The sequence below is a fragment of the Podarcis melisellensis genome (assembly GCF_964234715.1).
Source record: "Podarcis melisellensis genome assembly, chromosome: Z".
Classification (NCBI taxonomy): Eukaryota; Metazoa; Chordata; class Lepidosauria; order Squamata; family Lacertidae; genus Podarcis; species Podarcis melisellensis.
The window spans coordinates 32,271,252-32,290,767 of record NC_138547.1 but is presented as its reverse complement, the minus strand read 5'-3'; the positions used below and the strand labels follow the sequence as shown (position 1 = coordinate 32,290,767).

At 46.6% G+C, this 19,516-nt stretch overlaps 2 protein-coding genes across 7 annotated transcripts in view; one reads left to right on the top strand and one right to left on the bottom strand.

Annotated features, from left to right (window-relative positions):
* Positions 1 to 7,017, top strand: part of ZDHHC9 (zDHHC palmitoyltransferase 9) — a 21,757-nt gene extending 14,740 nt beyond the window's left edge. For 4 of the 5 annotated variants that reach the window (XM_081897449.1, XM_081897450.1, XM_081897451.1 and 1 more), the window contains exons 5-10: positions 299 to 436; positions 602 to 651; positions 818 to 919; positions 1,733 to 1,836; positions 4,431 to 4,581; positions 4,833 to 7,017. In XM_081897449.1, coding sequence (XP_081753575.1) covers positions 299 to 436; positions 602 to 651; positions 818 to 919; positions 1,733 to 1,836; positions 4,431 to 4,581; positions 4,833 to 4,934 — 647 coding nt within the window. In that variant the 3' untranslated portion in view covers positions 4,935 to 7,017. The remainder of the gene's footprint in view (positions 1 to 298; positions 437 to 601; positions 652 to 817; positions 920 to 1,732; positions 1,837 to 4,430; positions 4,582 to 4,832) is intronic. The other variant, XM_081897453.1, reaches the window with a different exon arrangement.
* Positions 2,611 to 19,516, bottom strand: SASH3 (SAM and SH3 domain containing 3). 2 transcript variants are annotated; one of them, XM_081897455.1, is made up of 9 exons: positions 19,317 to 19,516; positions 15,316 to 15,411; positions 14,063 to 14,215; positions 12,387 to 12,498; positions 11,354 to 11,511; positions 10,339 to 10,545; positions 9,128 to 9,278; positions 8,662 to 8,840; positions 2,611 to 2,911 (listed from the first exon to the last, which is right to left on the bottom strand). In XM_081897455.1, exons 1-8 carry the CDS (start codon positions 19,371 to 19,373, stop codon positions 8,668 to 8,670), a joined length of 1,107 nt encoding a protein of 368 aa, XP_081753581.1. In that variant the 5' UTR covers positions 19,374 to 19,516; the 3' UTR covers positions 2,611 to 2,911; positions 8,662 to 8,667. The 2 variants fall into 2 exon arrangements, with proteins under 2 accessions (XP_081753581.1, XP_081753580.1); XM_081897454.1 differs by lacking the exon at positions 2,611 to 2,911 and having other exon boundaries at positions 7,559 to 8,840; positions 19,317 to 19,511.

The window sequence follows — 19,516 nt, the reverse complement described above, 5'->3', positions numbered from 1 at the left end:
GCCACTTCGGATATAATCACAAAAGCCTCCTTCCAAAAGGGCAGTTTTTACCATGTGGGTTTTAAAGTGAAAAGTTGCTCCTTGGCAGTTGTCCCACCCCAAAAATGGGTGTGTGAATCTGTCCATTAGCAACTTAGTACAGGAAATTGCAATGTATCTTTGACATGTTAGTGGAATTCAAATACATATATATTTATTTATTTATATATGTATGTACTGACTTCTTGCTGAGAGTTATACGGCTAGGGTGGAGAGGTACAGCTTTGGCTCTGCTGATGTGCTTGTCTGGCTCTTGCAGAGCGGTTTGATCATCATTGCCCCTGGGTGGGCAACTGCGTGGGAAAGAGGAACTATCGTTACTTCTACCTCTTCATCCTCTCCTTGTCTCTTCTCACAATCTACATCTTCTCCTTCAACATTGTCTACGTTGCCCTGAGTGAGTCCATGTTTTTGGCGGGGGGGCGGAGGAGGAGAAGAGGGGCTATATTGCTGGTGATTGAAAGAGCACTTGGGAAGGGGGTGGTTTTATTGGGAAACAATACCTGCTCTTCCTGGTTTGTTTGGCACCTGTAGACTAACTGACCTTTCTCCTTTCACATAGAATCCCTGAAGATTGGCTTTTTGAATACTCTGAAAGAAACCCCAGGGACATATCCTTTTTGCTTCCGCTGCAGCTGTCTCTAACCTGCCTCTTGCAGGAGGAGAATGAGAGAGACCATCTTGAATGGAGGGGCCTCAGGGTGGGGTTGTCTGCAATGTGGGGGGGAAGCTAAGCCATCTGTGGTTCAGTTCTTGTTCCCTAACTCAGCTGCTCACAGTCCTGGAGGTTTTGATCTGCTTCTTCACACTTTGGTCTGTCGTGGGTTTAACTGGCTTCCACACTTTTCTGGTAGCGCTGAACCAGACAACTAACGAAGATGTGAGTGTCAATACAAAGATACACCCCTTCCAGCAAGCAGCCTTCCAGCTTCATATGTTACTCCTCACACTCTTTGTAGGAAGGCTGCTAAATGCAAACATGGGCTGGGAATCCTGATGGGCAGGAGTGGTTAAATACCATCGGAACATGGTCCAAAACATCTTTTGGATGGATTTGAACTAAATCAGATTCCTTCAAATAACATTGCAGAACCTTTCTTTCATTTTTTTAATCCCTAGTTCTTTCTGAAATGTTTTAGAGGTGGGAGGAAGGTGTAGCTCTGGCTTCTCTACTTTGGGAGCCTCTCTTTCAGTCATAGCCTCCAGAGACTACCAAACTGGAAGAAACTTTTTAAAGTGCAGATTAATAGGCAAGATAAAAGTTTTGCTGGACAACAGTTTGTCGAGTCTTTCAGTGACGTACCAGATTCTGGGACATGGGCATAGCCACGATTTATGTTAGCAGGAGGAGGCTGGGGGGGGCAGAACTGAGTTATCTGTGATGCGATTGGTCAGTTAAGTATTTTTATTATTTATATGATGATGGACAGCTGCACCACCCCACCCCCAGCTGTGCCCATGTTCTGGGAGCAAATCTGCTCTGTAAATGAGAAAGGTTTCTATTAGGACCAAAGTAATTAAGAAAGCAGCAGGGACCATCCTCTTAGAGAAGCGTAAGGGGAGAGGGAGAATCAGGATAACAAGACAGGTGCTTTTTTGGTCGGGGGTGGGGGGTGGGGGGAGATCTGTCATCATGCAGATGAGTGCTAATTTAGGTGTTTGGTCTTCCTTCCACCTTTTGCTGTTCTTTCAGATCAAAGGTTCCTGGACAGGGAAGAACCGTGTGCAGAATCCCTATAGCCATGGCAACATTATGAAGAACTGCTGTGAGGTCTTGTGTGGCCCTCTGCCTCCCAGGTAATGGTCTGATTTGGGCTTGGATATTACATTATGCCTCTGAGAATAGTGCTGGGCATAGTAGGGTATGGGGTGCTTGGACTGAAGGCCCTCATGTGCATGTAAGTGATGAGAGACTAATGGCAGCTTCTGGGAATTGGGTGGGATAATCTTCCTCCTTGACTACCAGCTCCATATTTTAATTCCTCCTGTTTCCATCTTCCAGTCTTGCTTCATGTTGAGGTCACAAGGAGAGATGGACAGATCCATCTGTTTCCAGTCCATTTAATTTAATTTATTTTAAATATTGGGACGCGGGTGGCACTGTGGGATAAACCACAGAGCCTAGGACTTGCCAATCAGAAGGTTGGCGGTTCGAATCCCCGCAACGGGGTGAGCTCCCGTTGCATGGTCCCTGCTCCTGCCAACCTAGCAGTTTGAAAGCACACCAAAGTGCAAGTAGATAAATAGGTACCACTCCGGCGGGAAGGTAAACGGTGTTTCCGTGCGCTGCTCTGGTTCGCCAGAAGTGGCTTAGTCATGCTGGCCACATGACCCGGAAGCTGTATGCTGGCTCCCTCGGCCAATAAAGCAAGATGAGCGCTGCAACCCCAGAGTCGGTCACGACTGGACCTAATGGTCAGGGGTCCCTTTACCTTTATTTTAAATATTGTTGACCCACCTTTCATCACAAGTGATCCCAGAGTGGGGTACAATAACTCAATTTACAAGTAATATCCATCAGCACAGTAATATAAAATAAGAGCAGAAAAAACAAATAACTAAAACAACCAGTTAGAATGGCAGAAACATTTCTTTCTGCTAATCTGTAGAACTGATAGCAATTTATGCTCCTATTTGAGGCATATGGCTGAAGATACTTTTACAGACACGTGCACAAAAGCTGATCACGTTATAGTTTATTACATCTGGCATGGGGAACTTGTAGTCCTTCAGGCATTGTGGGATTATTGCTGTCCTCATTCCGTGTTCCTCGGGTGTGGTGGCTGAGTCTGATGCAAGCTGGAGTTTTAACAACAGGGCCACAGGCTCATGTCAATTCTGCAGGTGTTGATTTATACATCTGTTACATTCACTTTCCATATGAATGTCATTAAAAAACAACATAATTGCATAGTACTTAGAATGTATTTCAACAACATGTATTTAACAACTTATTTTATTTCTAAGTACACATTTTAAGGTGGGTTTTGGTGGTGGTTGCTTAGTTCAAGCACCATAAAATTCTATGATAACCACTGAGGGTGGACAGCTGGACAAAACTGGACAGCTAATCATGTTCTGATATGTATATTAGTCTAGGAGGTGCGGTGTGTGTGTGAAATATGACATTCTAGGGAAATGGATAAGGCAGCTTACATTGCTACTGCTTCATTGGGCTAGTTCCTTGCTGCTCTTCCCAGTGGAGCAGGGAAAGCATGTCTCAAGCCTTCTGTGGTGTGTGTGTGTGTGTGTGTGTGTGTGTGTGTTTATCTAATCAAATAGTTCCATTTGAACTGCATATCTTTAAAGCCCAGTGGTAGGTTGAGCTAGAATTAATGACAGGCAGAGCCACACCCTCAGTGGTTATCATAGAATCATAAAGTTGGAAGAGGGACTCCAAGGATCACCTAGTCCAACCCTCTTGCAGTGCAGGAATCTCAGCTAAAGCATCCAAGACAGATAGCCCAGCCAACCTCTGCTTAAAAACCTCAAAGGAAGGAGAGTCCACAACCTTCTGAGGGAGACCGTTCCACTGTCAAACAGCTCCTATCATCAGAAAATTCTTCCTGATGTTTAGTCAGAATCTCCTTTCTTGTAACTTGAAGCCATTGGTTCAAGTACTACCCTCCAGAGGAGGAAAAAACAAGCTTTTGCTTCACCTTCTCTGTGACAGCCCTTTAGATACTTGAAGATGGCTCTCATATCTCCTCTTTTCCAGGCTAAACATACCCAGCTCCTTCAACTGTTCCTCAATAGGCTTGGTTTTCAGACCCTTGGTCATTTTGGTTGCCCTCCTCTGCACACATTCTAGCTTGTCAGTATCTTAAACTGTTGCACCCAGAACAGGGTACAGTATTCCAGGCGTGGTCTGGCCAAGGCGGAATAGCAAGGTACTATTACTTCCCTTGTCCTGGACACTACTTCTGTTGATGCAGCCTGGAATAGCATTCATTTTTTTTGCTGCTGTATCACAATGTTGGCCCATGTTAAGCTTGTGGCACACTAGGACCCCCAATATCCTTTTCACATGTACTGCTTGTAACCAGGTGTCCCACATCTTATATTTGTGCAGCTGGTTCTCCCTGGTAGGTGAGGGCTTGCTGAGAGCATCTGAGGTTGGTGCAACAGTGACCCACTATTATTATTATTAATATTACTATTCTTTATTTATACCCCACCCTTGAGTCCCTTGAAAGGGACTCAAGGCAGCTTACAGAAAGAAGTAAGAACAGCTAAAAACATAGGAGGAGGGGGAATAATAAAAAACAAGCATAGATCTGTTCACCCTAATGATCCAGACTCCACTCATTAAAACACAATAAAATGTTTTTAAAAGATCAAAAATGTATACTACTATTCTTGATTCACCCCACCGCATCCTTTCCTTGTAGCGTGCTGGATAGGCGAGGCATCTTGCAGCAGGAGAGTGCTGCCCTTGAAAGCAGTGCTGGACCCGAGCCCAACACTCAAGAAGAGGGGACCACAGAAAAACCCAGTGCCCAGGAAACCAGTGGTGACAGTGCCCTCCCAGAGGAGAGTGTGGTAAGTGTGGTAGATGCCGGCTTGCTTTGAATGTACTCAGTAAGCAGCTCTGCAATCTGGTGGCCAAGGGCAGGGAATTTGATGGGGTTTTCTCAGGCGGGGTGTGTGTGGGTGTGATTTCTGCTATGCAGTCCTAAAAGAAACCTCCAGGAATTGCCAGTTTTCCTTCTGAAATAGATTTTTTTTTTAATACTCTGCTGTGACTCACCCTTCATTCTCTTCTCCCTCTTTTTTTCCTTTCTCCTCTCCAGCTCCCTGTGCCAACAGGCAAGGTGCCACAGGAAACAGCGCAGCCCCCTTCTGCAGCAGAACCATCTGTTCCATCCCTGGATCACGAGCAGACAACGCACTAGCCTTCAAAGTGGACATGAACACTGTTTTTGTTTGGCATACTCCTTGTGGAGAGGACCAGGGCAGGAAACAGCTTGGCAGGACAGTGGCCTTGCTGTTCCCTTTGGCTGTTTGTTCACCAGTGGTTGTGACCTGTGTCTACAAACTGATGAGTGCCAGCACTCCCCTTTCTAATGGATGCTGAGCACCCACTATGCTGCTGAGGGACCCTTCCCCCCTCAAAAGGCAATTGCTGCTGCCTAGGGCAGGCCCACTTCCTCTGTCTTTGGTCTCTTAACACTACTAAGTGAGTGCCTCTCTAGCCTGACATCGTTGAAATGTGGAGCCAGCTGGGAAGAAGATGGAGCTGGTGGCACTTTTCTGTACTGTCTTTCTACCTGTGGTTGCAGTATTTTATGTTGGCTGAACTCAGCAGCCAGCAGAGCCAAGTTGATAATGGGAACATAAGACAACCAGGTTTCTACATAGCACTCCTTCCCAAATGTTTCCGTGCCATATGGTACCTCTGAACCCCAAGTGGTCCTAAATCATCAAACAACCAGCCAAGGGAGCTCTAGCTTGTCCTTGCCCCCCCTACTCCCTCTATTTGTCTAGATATTGAAACTCTGGTACGTTTTTCTCTTTCCTCTTTTATCCCAGTTAGTATGTCTTCCTGGTCTTCTCTCAGTCCCTCCTCCCAACCATTCCAGTCTTCTGAGGTAGCATTGGTAAAAGCTGGCCCCTCCATTCTGCTAAGCTGCTCAGTCAGGGCTACTGAAGGGGCAGGGTGGACCACAAGGTGGTAAAGTGACTTGGGAGCAAAAGAGCCAGTGGTATTTGCTTGGAAAGAATACTACTATAAAGGCATAGGAGGTATGCCCTGTTCCATAACTTCCTTGTGGCCCATAAACCACCTGGTGCTCTTCAGCTCAGTTGATCCAGTGTTGAGTGATGCTCTTTGTATTATCTGGCTAAATGGTAATTGCTCTGTTCAGACCTTCTTGTGCCTCCCAATCCCTCCTTGTTTATAAGTGGAGGGGAGTTGCCAAAAAAAGGGCTCTGAATGAGTGGTAGTATGTTTGGGGTGGGTGGGTGGAGTAGCCTTCAGTGCCATTTCAAGCAAGACTCATACAGCTTAACTGCACATCATCAGGATTCTTCACCATAGGATAATTTTGTGGCTGCTGGTCAGACTGTTGGTAGGGACATGCTTCTTTTTTAAAACTCTCCCTCCGCATAAGAAGCCAATTACATTGGGGAGAAAACAAGCTGGAACCCTCACTCCCTGAAAAACTAGCCTTCTTCCTGCATCATGCAATTCTAACATAGTTCAGCTGTCACTGAGTAGACCATATCCAAAGTGCAGTGAACAGCATTTCTGAGGTGGGAGCAGAGCATTGCTTAGCCTATTCCTAAGATTTAGCTAACTGTTCAGGTCAGGAGAGCAGAGAAGCTTATCTTCCCCTCACCTCTCCCTGATGGTCTGCAGCTGTGAGAGGTTATATCTCAGTGTATTCCCACTTGGCTTAGGACAGTCACATCACCAGTTCTTCCCACTGTGTTTCTAAGTAGTGAAGCACTCTGGCCAAGTTTGTGCTCTCTTCATCTGCAGGGGTAGAATCAGTGTGTTACCAGATAAGGTTATCAGATGTCCCTGTTTCCCGGGAACAGTCCCTGGATTTACAAATCAGTCCCCATACAAAATCCATTGATGTTGAAAAGTGTCCCCGGATTCATTGAAAAAAATCTGGTAAACTTAGTTTAGCAAGTCCCCTGCAGTGACTGAGAAAAAGGTGGTTCCTCTTCTCACATGGTGGTGTGGTCCATGTAGCTTCCTTATTTCCCCCACTGGGCATGGTGGGAGCCAGATGCACCTCCAACAATCATTGCTTGATGCCTTGCCAGTGCTGCCCTCCTTCCTTGAGGCAAAGGTGGAGGCTACTTCCGTATTTCCCCAATTACTGACCAAATCTCAAGTGTTGCAACCATATTGTTTGGATTATATTTTATAATGTACTGTGTAAATTGCTCCAGGAAGCAGGATGGTCCTGGCTGCCTTGATGCTTTGGTGTGCTCCTCTGATCTCAATGAAGGTATTGGAATTTATCTGGTGTGTTATGTGTGTTGCCTTGGCACCAGTTTGTCTCCACTGCTGGTCTCCATTATTGGTGTTAGGCTTGTAAGCAGTTCCCCTGCCTCTGTTTATAGTGCAACATTTACTTTAAACTGAATCTTCCGCAGTAAAAAAAGAGGCAGCCTGCCTTGTGAAGTGGTACTTTGCCAGGACACCACCCTTTTGATACAAACAGAGAAGCTACACTGAATCAGTGGCCATAACTGTTGTCAAAGAGGGAAAACCTGGTGTGGTATACATGACATCTCTTCCTGCCAGTCATTATCATGGAAGCCTGCTTGGAGAACTGCCTTCAAGTTTTCATAAGGCATGGCTTCTGTGTAGGCTGGCATAGGGCAGTTGGATGAGGGGCTGATGGAAACAAACAGGATGAACTGGCTGTCACAGTTGTGTGAGAGGGGCCAGTATGCCTCACTCCACAGCAGAGTGGAGGGTTTCTTTTTTCTGCTGCTTGGGTAGAGGATGGTGGTTTTAAACCCACTTTTCCAAAAAGGCACTGTACCAGACCTGTGCTTTGGGGGGTAAATATGCTTTATTGGGATCCTGTACAAAGAGGCTAAATCTTACCCCAAGAAACCCTGGTTCAATTTGCCAAACACAGCCCAACATCCCCAGCCAGTAAAGTGCAGACCTTCTAATCCAAATGGTGCTGCTTCTCAGAGGCAGCTCAGCTGGCCTGTGAATTACACCTACCTGATGTTGTCCAGATACACAGGAAGCTTCCTTATATTTAGCCAGACCAATGGTCCATCGAGCTTTAGTCCACACTGCCAGCAGCATCCCAAGAGTTTCAGAAGGGAAGCATCTTGTGGCCCTACCTGGCTATGCCATGAATCAAACCTGGGGTGGTCCTTGTGTAAAACATGCATTCTGCCACTGAGTTATGGCCCTTCCCTGCTTTCTCTCTCTCATCGCAGTACCACACGTCATTTTAAACAAGATAATTATGGGTATATTCAAAACAAAAAAAAGTAGTAAATTGTCTATCTTCATTTCCTCCCCACATTAGAGCAAGCCACCCTGCTTTTTAGGTCGTTGTTCCTCCTGGGGAGCCTTTTTCCATTCCACAACACAAAGAAGGGGAAAGCAGTGGCTACATTGAGAGCATTAATCTCTGCATCTGCTGCTCTTCTTCAGGGATACAGACCACAGTTATTTAGTTCTACCTCCAGCCTTCAGTCATGACCCCTCTTGTGTCGGTTCTGTATTTTGCGTAAGGGGGGTCGGGGTGTCCTTTGAGCCAGAAGGTACCAAGCCTATGGGGAGAACAGTAACCATCCTCAGCTCAGCAGCATGTTCAATAGTTCTCAGTACCTGTGGTGGGGGGACAGCTTGAGCCAACTGCATGCAAGAAGGCTAAACAACAAGCCTTTCTAAATGCAAAAACCTGTTCTTAAAATTTCTAGCCTGGGGAAAGGCAGAGTTTCTGGGACCTGACAGATTTATTGATTTATCCAGCCAATACTCCGGGAGTAGTAAGGCTGCAGCAATGCTCTTGCTCTTTCTGAAGAGGGAGCTTTTGATTTTGCAGCTGTATCTTCTGTCTTGGAGGCAGGCGCATTTTGGATGACTGCTTACATTTGCCAAACCAACCCCAAGGACGAAGAAGGAAAAACCTTTTCTCAGCGTGAGCCAGCCAGAGAGAGATTTTGCAGCTCTTCCCCCAGCTTAGAGTCTTCTCGCCCGCTGTCCAGTGTCTCTGTCCCTTCAAAGCAGCCAGAATCACGGGGAATGTCTCCCTTTGGCTCTCCAGGGCCCCCCAAGCTTCCTCCTTCATCTTCAGCCTCACTGCTTGCTGGGGAGAGAGAAAGCAACTATGGTTACTGGAAAGCCCACCTGTAGGAAAATAGGAAGCTGTTGGACATGAGGCCAGATTATTTGGCCAGTGTTGTCTACCCTTGAATGCAGTAGCCTCCCATGATTTCAAGTAGAATGGGGTATCTTCTATTGTCTGCTACTTGACCCTTTTAACTGGAGATGGTAAGCATTGAATCTAGGACCTTCTGCAGGCAAAGCAGAAGGTCTGCTAAAGAGTCTGTGAATGGGAGGGGAAGAAACAAGCTTTTAAATAAAAGCACTTACTGTCATAATCAAGCAGGAGGTCCGCTGCTGTTAGCAGCTTGGCACGGTGCTGTGGGTCAGTTATATTCAGTTCATTCAGGTGGGTCTCTTGCAGCTCTTTGAAGTCCTCCAAGGTCTGGTAGCCATTCAGTAGCAATGTAGAGGCATACTCCTGATGAATGGGAAAGAGCATCAATGTGCTGGCTATGAGCAGCTAGCCAGGTTCAGTGACTGGGGGACTTCATGTGTAGACTCTGGTAGACTTACCTGACATTGGTCACAGCAGCATTCTGATCAGTGCTGGGCTGTGGTTGCTTCCATTTAAATTTCCCACAATGCCCCAGAAGTCCTGAGCATTGTGGGAAATTTATTGGTGGCTACCAGACCCAATCACCCAGTGCTAAGGAAGCAAATTGTTTCTTCAAGTGGAGTCCAAAGCAAGGATCTAGCCCCTGTCCCCAACAACTGCCCTAGGGTCCTACATGCTGATAAAAGGTTTCGCTGAAGAAGTAAGTCTCATTGTAAACCCCCAAAGGGAGAAACAAGAGCAGAGGCAATAACAGTTCTGGCCTCTGTGCAACAACATAAATACGGTAAGTGTTTTTATAGAGAGAGGGAGTATTTAAAAAGTGCGGACTAGCAGCTGGGGGGGGGGGAATACCCTACATCTGTACAATAGATGCAATCAAAACAGATCTTCAGCAGTGGAGCTCAAATGCTAGTTCTTGGGCAATTTTTGCCAATAAGTTTAGATCCTTCATTGCTGCACTTTTGTACTAGCTGCAAAAACTTTTATGCAGTGGCTATGACAGCTCTATATGGTTTAACTCAGGCTGCTAAAATTCAGGCTGGCCTATTGTTCCTTTATGGGGAATGAATTACGCTGTATGTACATATGCTAGCCTGGGCTAGTTAATCGCATTTGTTCCTAGCCTCTCTGTACAGCAAAATGCCAGCAATGAGCTAGAGCTACATGCACCCTCCAAACATTCCTCAAAAACAGCTCCACCAAGTCAAACCATTAGCCCATCCAATGTCTATCTAACTATAGTTTGCTAATTAGCAATGAGGCCCAGAGTTCCAGACAGGGGTCGTTTCCGAGCCATATTTGGAGATTCCAGAGACGGACACCTAGATCTCCTCCATGCAAAATTTGTGCCCAGTCCCTGAACCACAAACCCAACCCAAAAAAGCCTTGCTGTTTTGCTCTGCTGGTAGGGCAACATCCTCACCTCAAGATTCATGCGTTCCAGCAGTTCATGCAAGGTCTTGGGTTTGGGCCTCTTGCTCCTGCTTCGCGAACTGCTCTTTGCAACTGGCGCAGGGTCGTCTGGGATGATGTCCACATAGATGAACTTGAAGGAGCCCACTTTGTTGTTCAAAAGACCAGTCCAGGTACCTGCAGGTGCCTTTGCAATGATGTGGATGACATCTCCTTTCTATGCCAAATACAAAATCATCACATCTTTTAGCTGATATTACAGCACCACACAGCATGACTATTCAGTCCTACAGGAACACAGGTGCTGGTATCAGCCTGGTATCTCCCTACTTCCTCCCCACCCCCAAACTAAGGATGTGGGGTTTTTGTGACCTTCAGGTATGGTTCAGTCAAGCTACTGCCTTCCAACAAAGGAGCCATCAGCCTAGATCTGTCTTGTTTGAGATAGCTACCCTCTGAAAACTAGTCCCACTCTTCATGTTGCTGTGGTGTTGCCAGCTGTACACAAGTAATGGTCACACATCTATTGCTGCACCCACTTTTTGCTTCTGGTCTTGCTCACCCCTGGTGTGCTGATCTTGGAAAGTTGCCTAAGGGAATGAGGTTTCTCACCTGCTATTATACTGAGTGCAGAAGACAGCCAGAACCAACACTTGAGAAATGACAAAGGTTTTATTAAAAATTTAATTTATCCTTCTCAGTTGTTAAAGTGCTCCAGTTTGTGGAGTTTGTGGTCCTGCAGGTGTTGTTGGACTATATTGTCCATCTCTGACCACTGGCCATGCTGGCTGCTGTGTTGGGACTTGGGAGTCCTACAACAGCTGGAGAGCCAACTCTTGCTACACAGTCCTAATCCTACAATGGGTCACCATTTTTCAGGATGATGCCACATTGGCCTGATCAATAACTTGGCATGAAATATTTCCTTTGGAGGCTGATGACGAAAGAGATTGTTCTGCTAGAACAGGTCTGCCTTTGCAGACTTGCATGGGAAGATAAATGCCAAGTGTTGCATTGTTGCTTACCTGAAGTTTCAGAGAGTCTTTATCATACGGGCTGGGGAGGAAGTCCGTGTGAACTTTGGCTTTTCCACAAAAAGGGCCAACGTAGGGTATGGGGCTGGCCTCGTCTCCCTTCTTGCTGCTGCTGCTTCCCATCAGTCTGGGATTGGACAATTCAGTCCCTGCAGGAGGAGAGGTTCCGATCAGAAGGAAGAAATTGTAGTGGGTGGATTTTGCTGGGGCTTAAAAGTTTGGACACTGGACCTCTGGTAGGTTCAGTGAAATGCAGACAGAGTGATTGATGGATGTAAACTGCCTCCTCCCCTTTCAGCAGGGGGTGAGCTACTCAGGGTTTAGGAGATCTCGCCAAGCCACATCATTCAGTGTGTGCTGATATAAAGCTACTGTCATGTACTGAGCCAGTGAAATATACTCAGAGTCGCAAAGTGATTTCATGCTCTTTATTCAGCTCATAGTGGTGAGGAGGAATGAATCAAAGTCCCCTCAAAGTATCTGCTTTATATACATTATTTACACAATGGGATGCACATGATTGGCTAATTCCGGAATTCTACTGTAAGCCAATCAGGTTGTGGATTCACTTCTATCTGGAGCATGATTGGGTGGTTCCTGCTAACCAATCATACTGCTGCATTGTTCTGGGACCAATCAGACTGCTGCATTCTGAATCCTATTGTTCTAGGACCAATCAGACTGCTGCCTTTTGGAGCCTATTGTTCTAGGACCAATCAGACTGCTGCAGTTTGGATCCTATTCAACTCAGTACATAACAGCTACCCTCCAGCTTGTGGTCTTTCTCCTGCTTCCTCCATCCAGAAAAATAAATCCCTGCAAACAGAAAGCTAGTGTGCCAAGGAAAAAAAGCGATGTTCGAACCCTTCTCCATGATGCCTCGTTTCCTGTATGGAGGAAGCTTGGTGTTGGTGTTGTGGGGTTTTATTTGTACAGACAGGCGTCCTCTTATAAGAACCTCTGTCTGCAGTCCGAAGTGTTTATATAGCCCAGCCTCAGTGCTAAGCCTTCATGCTGGACTCACCATTTGGTGATTGAGAGCTGCTCGTCTCCTCACTTGATTCTGGAAAGACTGGGCCTTCGTCTTCAGTGGGGCTGCTGATGGGAGATGCAGCGGCCTCGTCTTCAGCCTCCCCCTGCATTAGGGCAATAAGGCACAATGAACACCCCTTTGCGCTTGAAGAAGAGACAGAAGGGTGGATTGACTTTGCTTGGGTCTAGTGTCTAGACCCTGTTTTCTTGTAGCATCCTGCTCGGTTCTGTTCTTCCCCCAACTACCAAAAGTCTTTCCCAGCTGGGCAACCCTTTAACTGAACACGTGCTTTGCATGCCCAGTGGTCCATCACTGAGCTATTAGGGCCCATATATTTTGGAATTACTGGTCGTATGTTCCTTCTCTCGCCACTCCCAAACCTTTAGAGGGTATCATGAATTATGTCACTGCCTTCAAAATATGGTATGTAAATCCTACATAAGTGTTCAGATGCCATGCTGCTGAGCCGGGACCTGGATTTCTCCCTTAAAGTACTAAACATCATGGTTAGCTGTGGGTACTTAACATGTCATTAGCAATCGTGTATCTGTTCTTACACACCCACACAGGGAAGGGCCAGAGCATCTGCTTTGCATGTGTCCTAATTTGAATCCTTGACATCTCCTTGTAGAGTTGGGAGAGAACCCCGTCTGAAACTCCAGAAAGCATTAACAAGTAGAGACAGTACCAAGCTAGCTGGACCTTAGGTCTGATTATGTATAAGTCAGCTTCCTATCTGCAGCATTCTGGCCATTTCTTCCCCCTGCCCTGTGCTCTTGATAAGGGTTTCCCAAAAGTGGGTCTCCAGCTGTTTTGGGACTACAACTTCCATCATCCCTAGCTGGCAGGGCTAGTGGTCAGAGATGATGGGAACTGTAGTCCGAAAACAGTTGGAGATCCAAGTTTGGGAAACCCTGCTCTAGATGAATATCCCCTTGCCCAAGCTGCTATTAAGCTCAGAAGGAAAGTTCCTGCTGGTGCTTTCTTTCAGCAGCTCATGGATCTCTGCACCTGTTATTAATTTTTAATTTTTTAAAAAACAAACAAACAGTGATTAATGATGCATTTAAATGTCATGTCTTGTTTGGTGCTTAGGCTTCAGTCTTATCAGGCTCTGGGCAAGTATTCAAAGAGTTATTATTATTAATAAAGAATTTATAAGCCACTTAGCATCCAAAAAAATCGCAACATAGTGTAGAAAAGGATAAAAGGCACACGGTGCCAACCACTGAAATTAAACCTGTTCAAGCACCACAGTGGCCAAGTAAGAGACAATAAAATGCACAGCCAGCAAGCTACTCCATAAAGGGTTAGGTGAAACGAAAAGTCTTTAGCAGGTGCTGAAAGCATAAGGTTGTTGACCCCTTGACCCAAGGTCTCAAAGCATCACAGACCTTGGTGGTTTTGTTTCGCACAAGACACGAGACCCAGGCCTTGCTGCATGAATCGACATCACCAGGCAGCTGTACAAGGGGCCTATTGCTTATCCCTAGAGCCTCTTCACTGGTGTTGCTCTTCGTTTCTGTTGCTGCCTATTTACTTTCCCCTCGCAAGCATGAGGGCTGAGAAAAGAACAAGAAAAGAGCAAGCCTCTCCCTTTAGGCAATGACGCAGTTTAGGTCCAGTGGGAAAGGAAAGTCGGCTGGTCACACTGCCTCGTTTCTCACCTGCTCTGCGAGAGCTTTGGCGGCTGCTTTGCCAGTCTTCCTGTTCATGGTCCGGGAGATGGCAGCTCTCCATCTCTTACCCAGCTTTGAGGTGCTGCTTCGGCCTGAGTCATCTGGGCTGGGCACAGAGTTTGTCTGACTGCCTTCGGGGACCTGTACAGAAGAGGAAAAGTATTGAGAGCAGCTGGCCTGGAAAGGAGGAGGATGCCTACTTGCTGGGTGTGGGATGGGGTGAATCAAACCTTCCATGTGCCCCCAGCAACAGATGTGAAGAGGCCTGCCTTTTCAGACAGGCTGAGCTATTTGCATAGCTGTCTACACACCCTTTCCCCACTGAATACAAGGGGGGAAGTGCACGTAAATATATGCGCAGTTGCTGAACTGTAGCTTTTGAGATGGGACAGAGATGGACAGCACACCGTTTTGGATAGTGCAGGAACCACGGAAGAGGGGAAATAAGGACCAGGCGACATCCCTTGAAAGGGGCAGGAGCTCTAACATTGTCAATATAAACCAGAAATGGGGAACCCGTGGCCATTTGGATGTTGTTTGGGATGCAGCTCCTGCCATTCTTGACCAATGGCCATGTTGGCTGAGGCTGATGAGAGTCCCAACAGCTCTGGGATGTCACAGGTAGGAGAAGCTAACATGAGCCCAAGGCAGGCAAGAGCAGGACTGACTGTAGGCAGTGGATGGGAACAGGTATGGTCCCAAGCCACATGAGACCACTCCTTGCTTTGCTGAAACTGGTGGTCAGCACCTGGAAGGTGACTGGTCAGAGCCATATAGATGTTGCCTGGTAGCACCATGCATTTAAAACACACTTATATTGCTTTAACAGTCATGGCTTCCCCCAAAGAATTGTGATTTGTAGCTACAATTCCCAGCATGCTAAGCAAATCACAGTGCATAGATAGAATTCTTTGGAGAAAAGAATGTGACCATTCCATGATGGATAAAAGGTGGGATGTTAGGGTAAGAAAACAAACAGATTAATATGTGAATAAGGGTATGAAAATAAACAGATTAATATGTGAATAAGCCTGGGCAGAACCGGATGCTCTGTGATAAAGGTGATATGGTCAGAGTATTAGAGCCTAGAGTTCGAATCCCCATTCAGCATTGATGCTCACCTTGGGACAGTCACTGTATCTCAGGGCTGTTGTGAGGATAAAACTGGGAGAACCACCTTGAACTCCCTGGAGGAAAAGGTGTCCTACAAATGTTATAGGTAAATAAATGGGGGTACTCACCTCCTCCTCTAGGTTGAATTCCTTCTCACTTGGTAGAGGGGAGCTGGGTTTGGATTTAGGAAAGTCCTTGAAGCTGCTGGATCGCTGCAAGGACAGCTGATAAGGGGAGCAAGAGGGTGCAGAATGTTAATATAAGAAAAAGCAGGGAGCACACATCGGGAAACGGGTGGAGGGGCATGTGAAGGCTCAGCCTCCTAGTCCTCATGTTGTAACTAATTCTGCAACCAAATCCAAGCTGGTGTAACTGGAGAAAATAAAGATTCTTCCTGTTAACCCAACCTCTCATTTCCTCATTCCTCTCTAGCATCCACTGTGCAGTATTTTTAGATTTGAAAGCTCCGCGGGGCAGAGATCTGGCCTCTTATGAAGTGCCATGCGCATGGATTGTGGCACCCACGTCAGACTAGCTGGGACTGATGGGAGTTGTAGTCCAAAATAGCTGGAGCGGGTACTAACTTGGCGACGGCTATACGGCTTAAACAACAACAACCTCTCCCACATCAAGCTCTGTTATTAATATGTTGGCTGAGGAGGGGGGGAGTAAATGGGGAACTGTGGGAAGGCGTGGCTCGGGAAGGAAGCAGGCCTTTTTAAGGAAGCACGAACTGTTGTTACCAGGGAAGTACCGTAGAAAGCTGCACGTCTACGCTCCTCGCCAGCTCACGATCTGACTGTACATTTTGGTAAGAGGGAAGAGCAAGTCGCTCCTGTCCTGCTCTCTCTCCAATTAGTCTTAGCATCACTTGGAGTCCCCCGTCCTCTCATCTCGCAATATACAGTGGTACCTCAGGTTACATACGCTTCAGGTTACAGACTCCACTAACCCAGAAATAGTACCCCGGGTTAAGAACTTTGCTTCAGGATGTGAACAGAAATCGTGTGGTAGCGGCGCGGCGGCAGCAGGAAGCCCCCATTAGCTAAAGCGGTACTTCAGGTTAAGAACAGTTTCAGGTTAAGAACGGAACTCCGGAACGAATTAAGTTCTTAACCAGAGGTACCTACCACTGTACATGCATTGCATTAATACCTTGCTCTGGGTCTTGCCCGCCGTCAGAGACGGGAAACGGGTGCACGGACGAATCACTGTCTTAAGCCAACCTAGCCGTTCCCGCTTTCACATTTGGTGTGCGTCTCTTTTTTTCTTTTTGTAAGGTCGCTACAAAAATCGCCACTCAGCGAATGAAGTGTGTGTGGCTTGGCATCACCACCAACAGCAAGTTCTCTCGAGCCTAAGCGCTAGAGCGGCAAAGGTGTGCGGGAGTTGGGGCTTAGTTTACGAACAGAGAAGCTGCCGAAGTCAGAGGACGGGTATAGCGTGCGCGTGTGTGTATCCGCACGCGGTGGCGCATTTGAGGTTTGGAAATGCAAATGCTTGCAAAGCAGAGTTCACGCCTCGGTGCATAAGCAAAGCAGAGGAAGGGGTGGATGTGGGGAGCTGGGAGCTGCTGGTAAGCCTACACCAGATACACACAATACGAAGCCCACGACTCCCCAGGTGGGGCGGTCGCAACGAAACTGTGCAATGACAGCTCTAGTCGCGGTCTGTAGTTGAGTTGCAGCTTGAGATCTCACGGGCTGCAGCCCATTTCATCAAATGCATCCGAGAACAGATGCATCTGATGAGGAAGGTTGTTGCCTAGCAAAGCTCTGCCCCTATTAAGAAGCCAGAAAGAAGATATTCTAGAGGGGCTGCTGTTCTGTGGGAATTTGAACCATTGTTTGGTTTTTGAAGAGAGAAATGAGGAAGTGAAAAAGGGGGGTGACAGGAGATGGAGAGGTGAGGGGAACAAAGAATGAGAGAGGAAGAAACTGGGGCAGTAACATTTAATCCACTAATGAGTGAGATAAATGGGAAATAATATGCCCTGAAATCAATCAGTCTGCCGTTTGGAAAATATATAAAAGCTGTAGATGACAAACACCACCTTCCTTGTTTTAGGTCCAGGAGGAAAGCAGCTTTGAAGATGATGCAAGCTACGCAACACATGTGAATAGGCTAAAAATTGGGAGAAAGTCATAGTGCAGCCATAGGGCATTACATTTGCATACAGAGGGTCCCAGGTCCAATCCCTGGCATCTTCAAGTACAACTGGGAAAGATCCCTACTTAAAACCTTGGAGAGCTGCTATCTAGCCGGCGTAAACAATACTAAACTAGATGGAGCCAATAGTTAGCGTGGATGCAGCTTCTTGTTCCTAAAAGACTTATTGCTTCAAAAACATTTGCTTTTAATGTGTGCAAATTTAACTGACAGGTTAATGACCAATACTGTACTCATATTATAAATTCTTTAACACTTATTTGATAGGCTTAAGAAAGAGCACCCTCTGTCTGCAGAGAACAGAGTGGGCACTGAGCTCTGATCTTTCATGTTTCTATGGCTTGATCATTTCACTCCTCTTTTCTCCCGTGTTTCTGGGTTACAGATGAAGTCTTCCCTCCCCTCTGCCCTGGCATAAGTGCTGCACTGTTTATCAGCTGCTGTTTTCCGTGGTGTGGAAAATGTCCCTGGTGGATTTCTGCCCATCATACCACTTAAACTAGAACAAGCTCAGAGTCAGAAAACAAGCACACAAACACATCCATATATGCAGTACACCAGTGTTTTTCAACCTTTTTTGGGCAAAGGCACACTTGTTTCATGAAAAAAAATCACGTGCCACACCACCATTAGAAAATGTTTAAAAATTAACTCTGTGCCTATATTGACTATATATAAAGTAATTCTCTTGAATAGGAATCAAATAAACACAAAGAAAGTATATTATAATTACTTTATTATGAAATAGTAAGTAAACAGAAATATGAAAAACTATAAAATACTTTATTTTTAAATCTTTCCAATTTTTCAATTTTTCCCACGGCACACCAGGCAACATCTCACGGCACACTAGTGGTTGAAAAACACTGCAGTACACAAACACTGCCTAACAAGGATGCCTGTTGAAGGAAACTGCCCCCCCCCCCAAGAAGCAGGGATGGAAGGCTTGGATGGCCACAGTTTACCCATCCCTGCCCATGAAGCAAGCTGGAGGACTCGTATCTATAAAGCATCTGTCCTAGACAGTTTGGTGCTCTGGATAGCTGCAGGGCTGTCAACTGTCCTGGAGAGCCCCTCTAGGATTGTGGCACTCAATTTCACTGGTGTGACAGCCTCACTCCAAGGAAACATTGCTGCCCAAAGAGACCACTTGAGCGGATTTTGCAGTTGCCGTGAACCTAGCTGGGTCCAGCTTTGCCTAACATAGCACAACCACAAAGGGACCTGAGACAGCTTCTACAGCAGCAGGTGCCAAGCAGCATGGGGGAAAGGGGAACACAGAAGCTGCCATATTTTCAGAACCTTGCTACAGCTAGCTCAATATTGTCTATGCTGGCTGGCAGTGGCCTTGCAGGGACTCAGCTAAGAAGCTTTTACCAGCCTTACCTGGAGTTGCCAGGGATTGAACCCAAGACCTTCTACATGAAAAGCACATGCTCTACCACTGAGCTACAGCAAACTTTTTCAGCAGGGGGCCAGTTCACTGTCCCTCAGAGCTTGTGGGGGGCCAGACTATATTTTTTTGGGGGGGAAATAAATTCCTATGTCCCACAAATAACCCAGAGATGCATTTTAAATAAAAGCACACATTCTCCTTGTGTAAAAACACCAGGCAGGCCCCACAAATAACCCAGAGATGCATTTTAAATAAAAGAACACATTCTACTCATGTAAAAACACGCTGATTCCTGGACCGTCCGCGGGCCGGATTTAGAAGGCGATTGGCCCCCAGGCCTTAGTTTGCCTACGCATGCCCTAAGGAAATGCTCCCCCAATAGTCTTCTAAATACAATAGGTACAAAGGACTAGCATGAAACGTAAGCAATTCAGGCCCTGGTGCTCTCCACAGCCTCATCCCATTGGTCAAGTGCTGCTGTTGTGCCCCTACTAGCAATCTGTTGGGCAAGAAGAGGCTCTGGGAAGAGGTGAGGACCTGGTGCTTGCCTCTCCAATCACTCACCTTCCTCTTCTGCACTGGGTCCTTCTCACTGGCATTGGATGGCTTCCGGCGCAACATGGTGCTCTCTCTCCAGAGTACATTCAGTGACAGGCAGAGCAAGAGAGTAAGCCAGAGAGAAGCAGCAGGCTATGAGAAGCGACGGAGGCCAGGAAGTAGGCAGGAAATCACTGCATCACATGGGCTCCTTTCCCAGCAACAGG

Bases quoted from the DNA above. Each gene is read 5' to 3' on its own strand.
- SASH3 (XM_081897455.1), bottom strand. From the start codon at position 19,373: ATGTTGCGCCGGAAGCCATCCAATGCCAGTGAGAAGGACCCAGTGCAG. The intron at 14,216-15,315 runs GTGAGTACCCCC...TCTTCTGTACAG, and splicing joins AATTCAACCTAGAGGAGGAG to GTCCCCGAAGGCAGTCAGAC. The intron at 12,499-14,062 runs GTGAGAAACGAG...GCCCTAATGCAG, and splicing joins CCAAAGCTCTCGCAGAGCAG to GGGGAGGCTGAAGACGAGGC.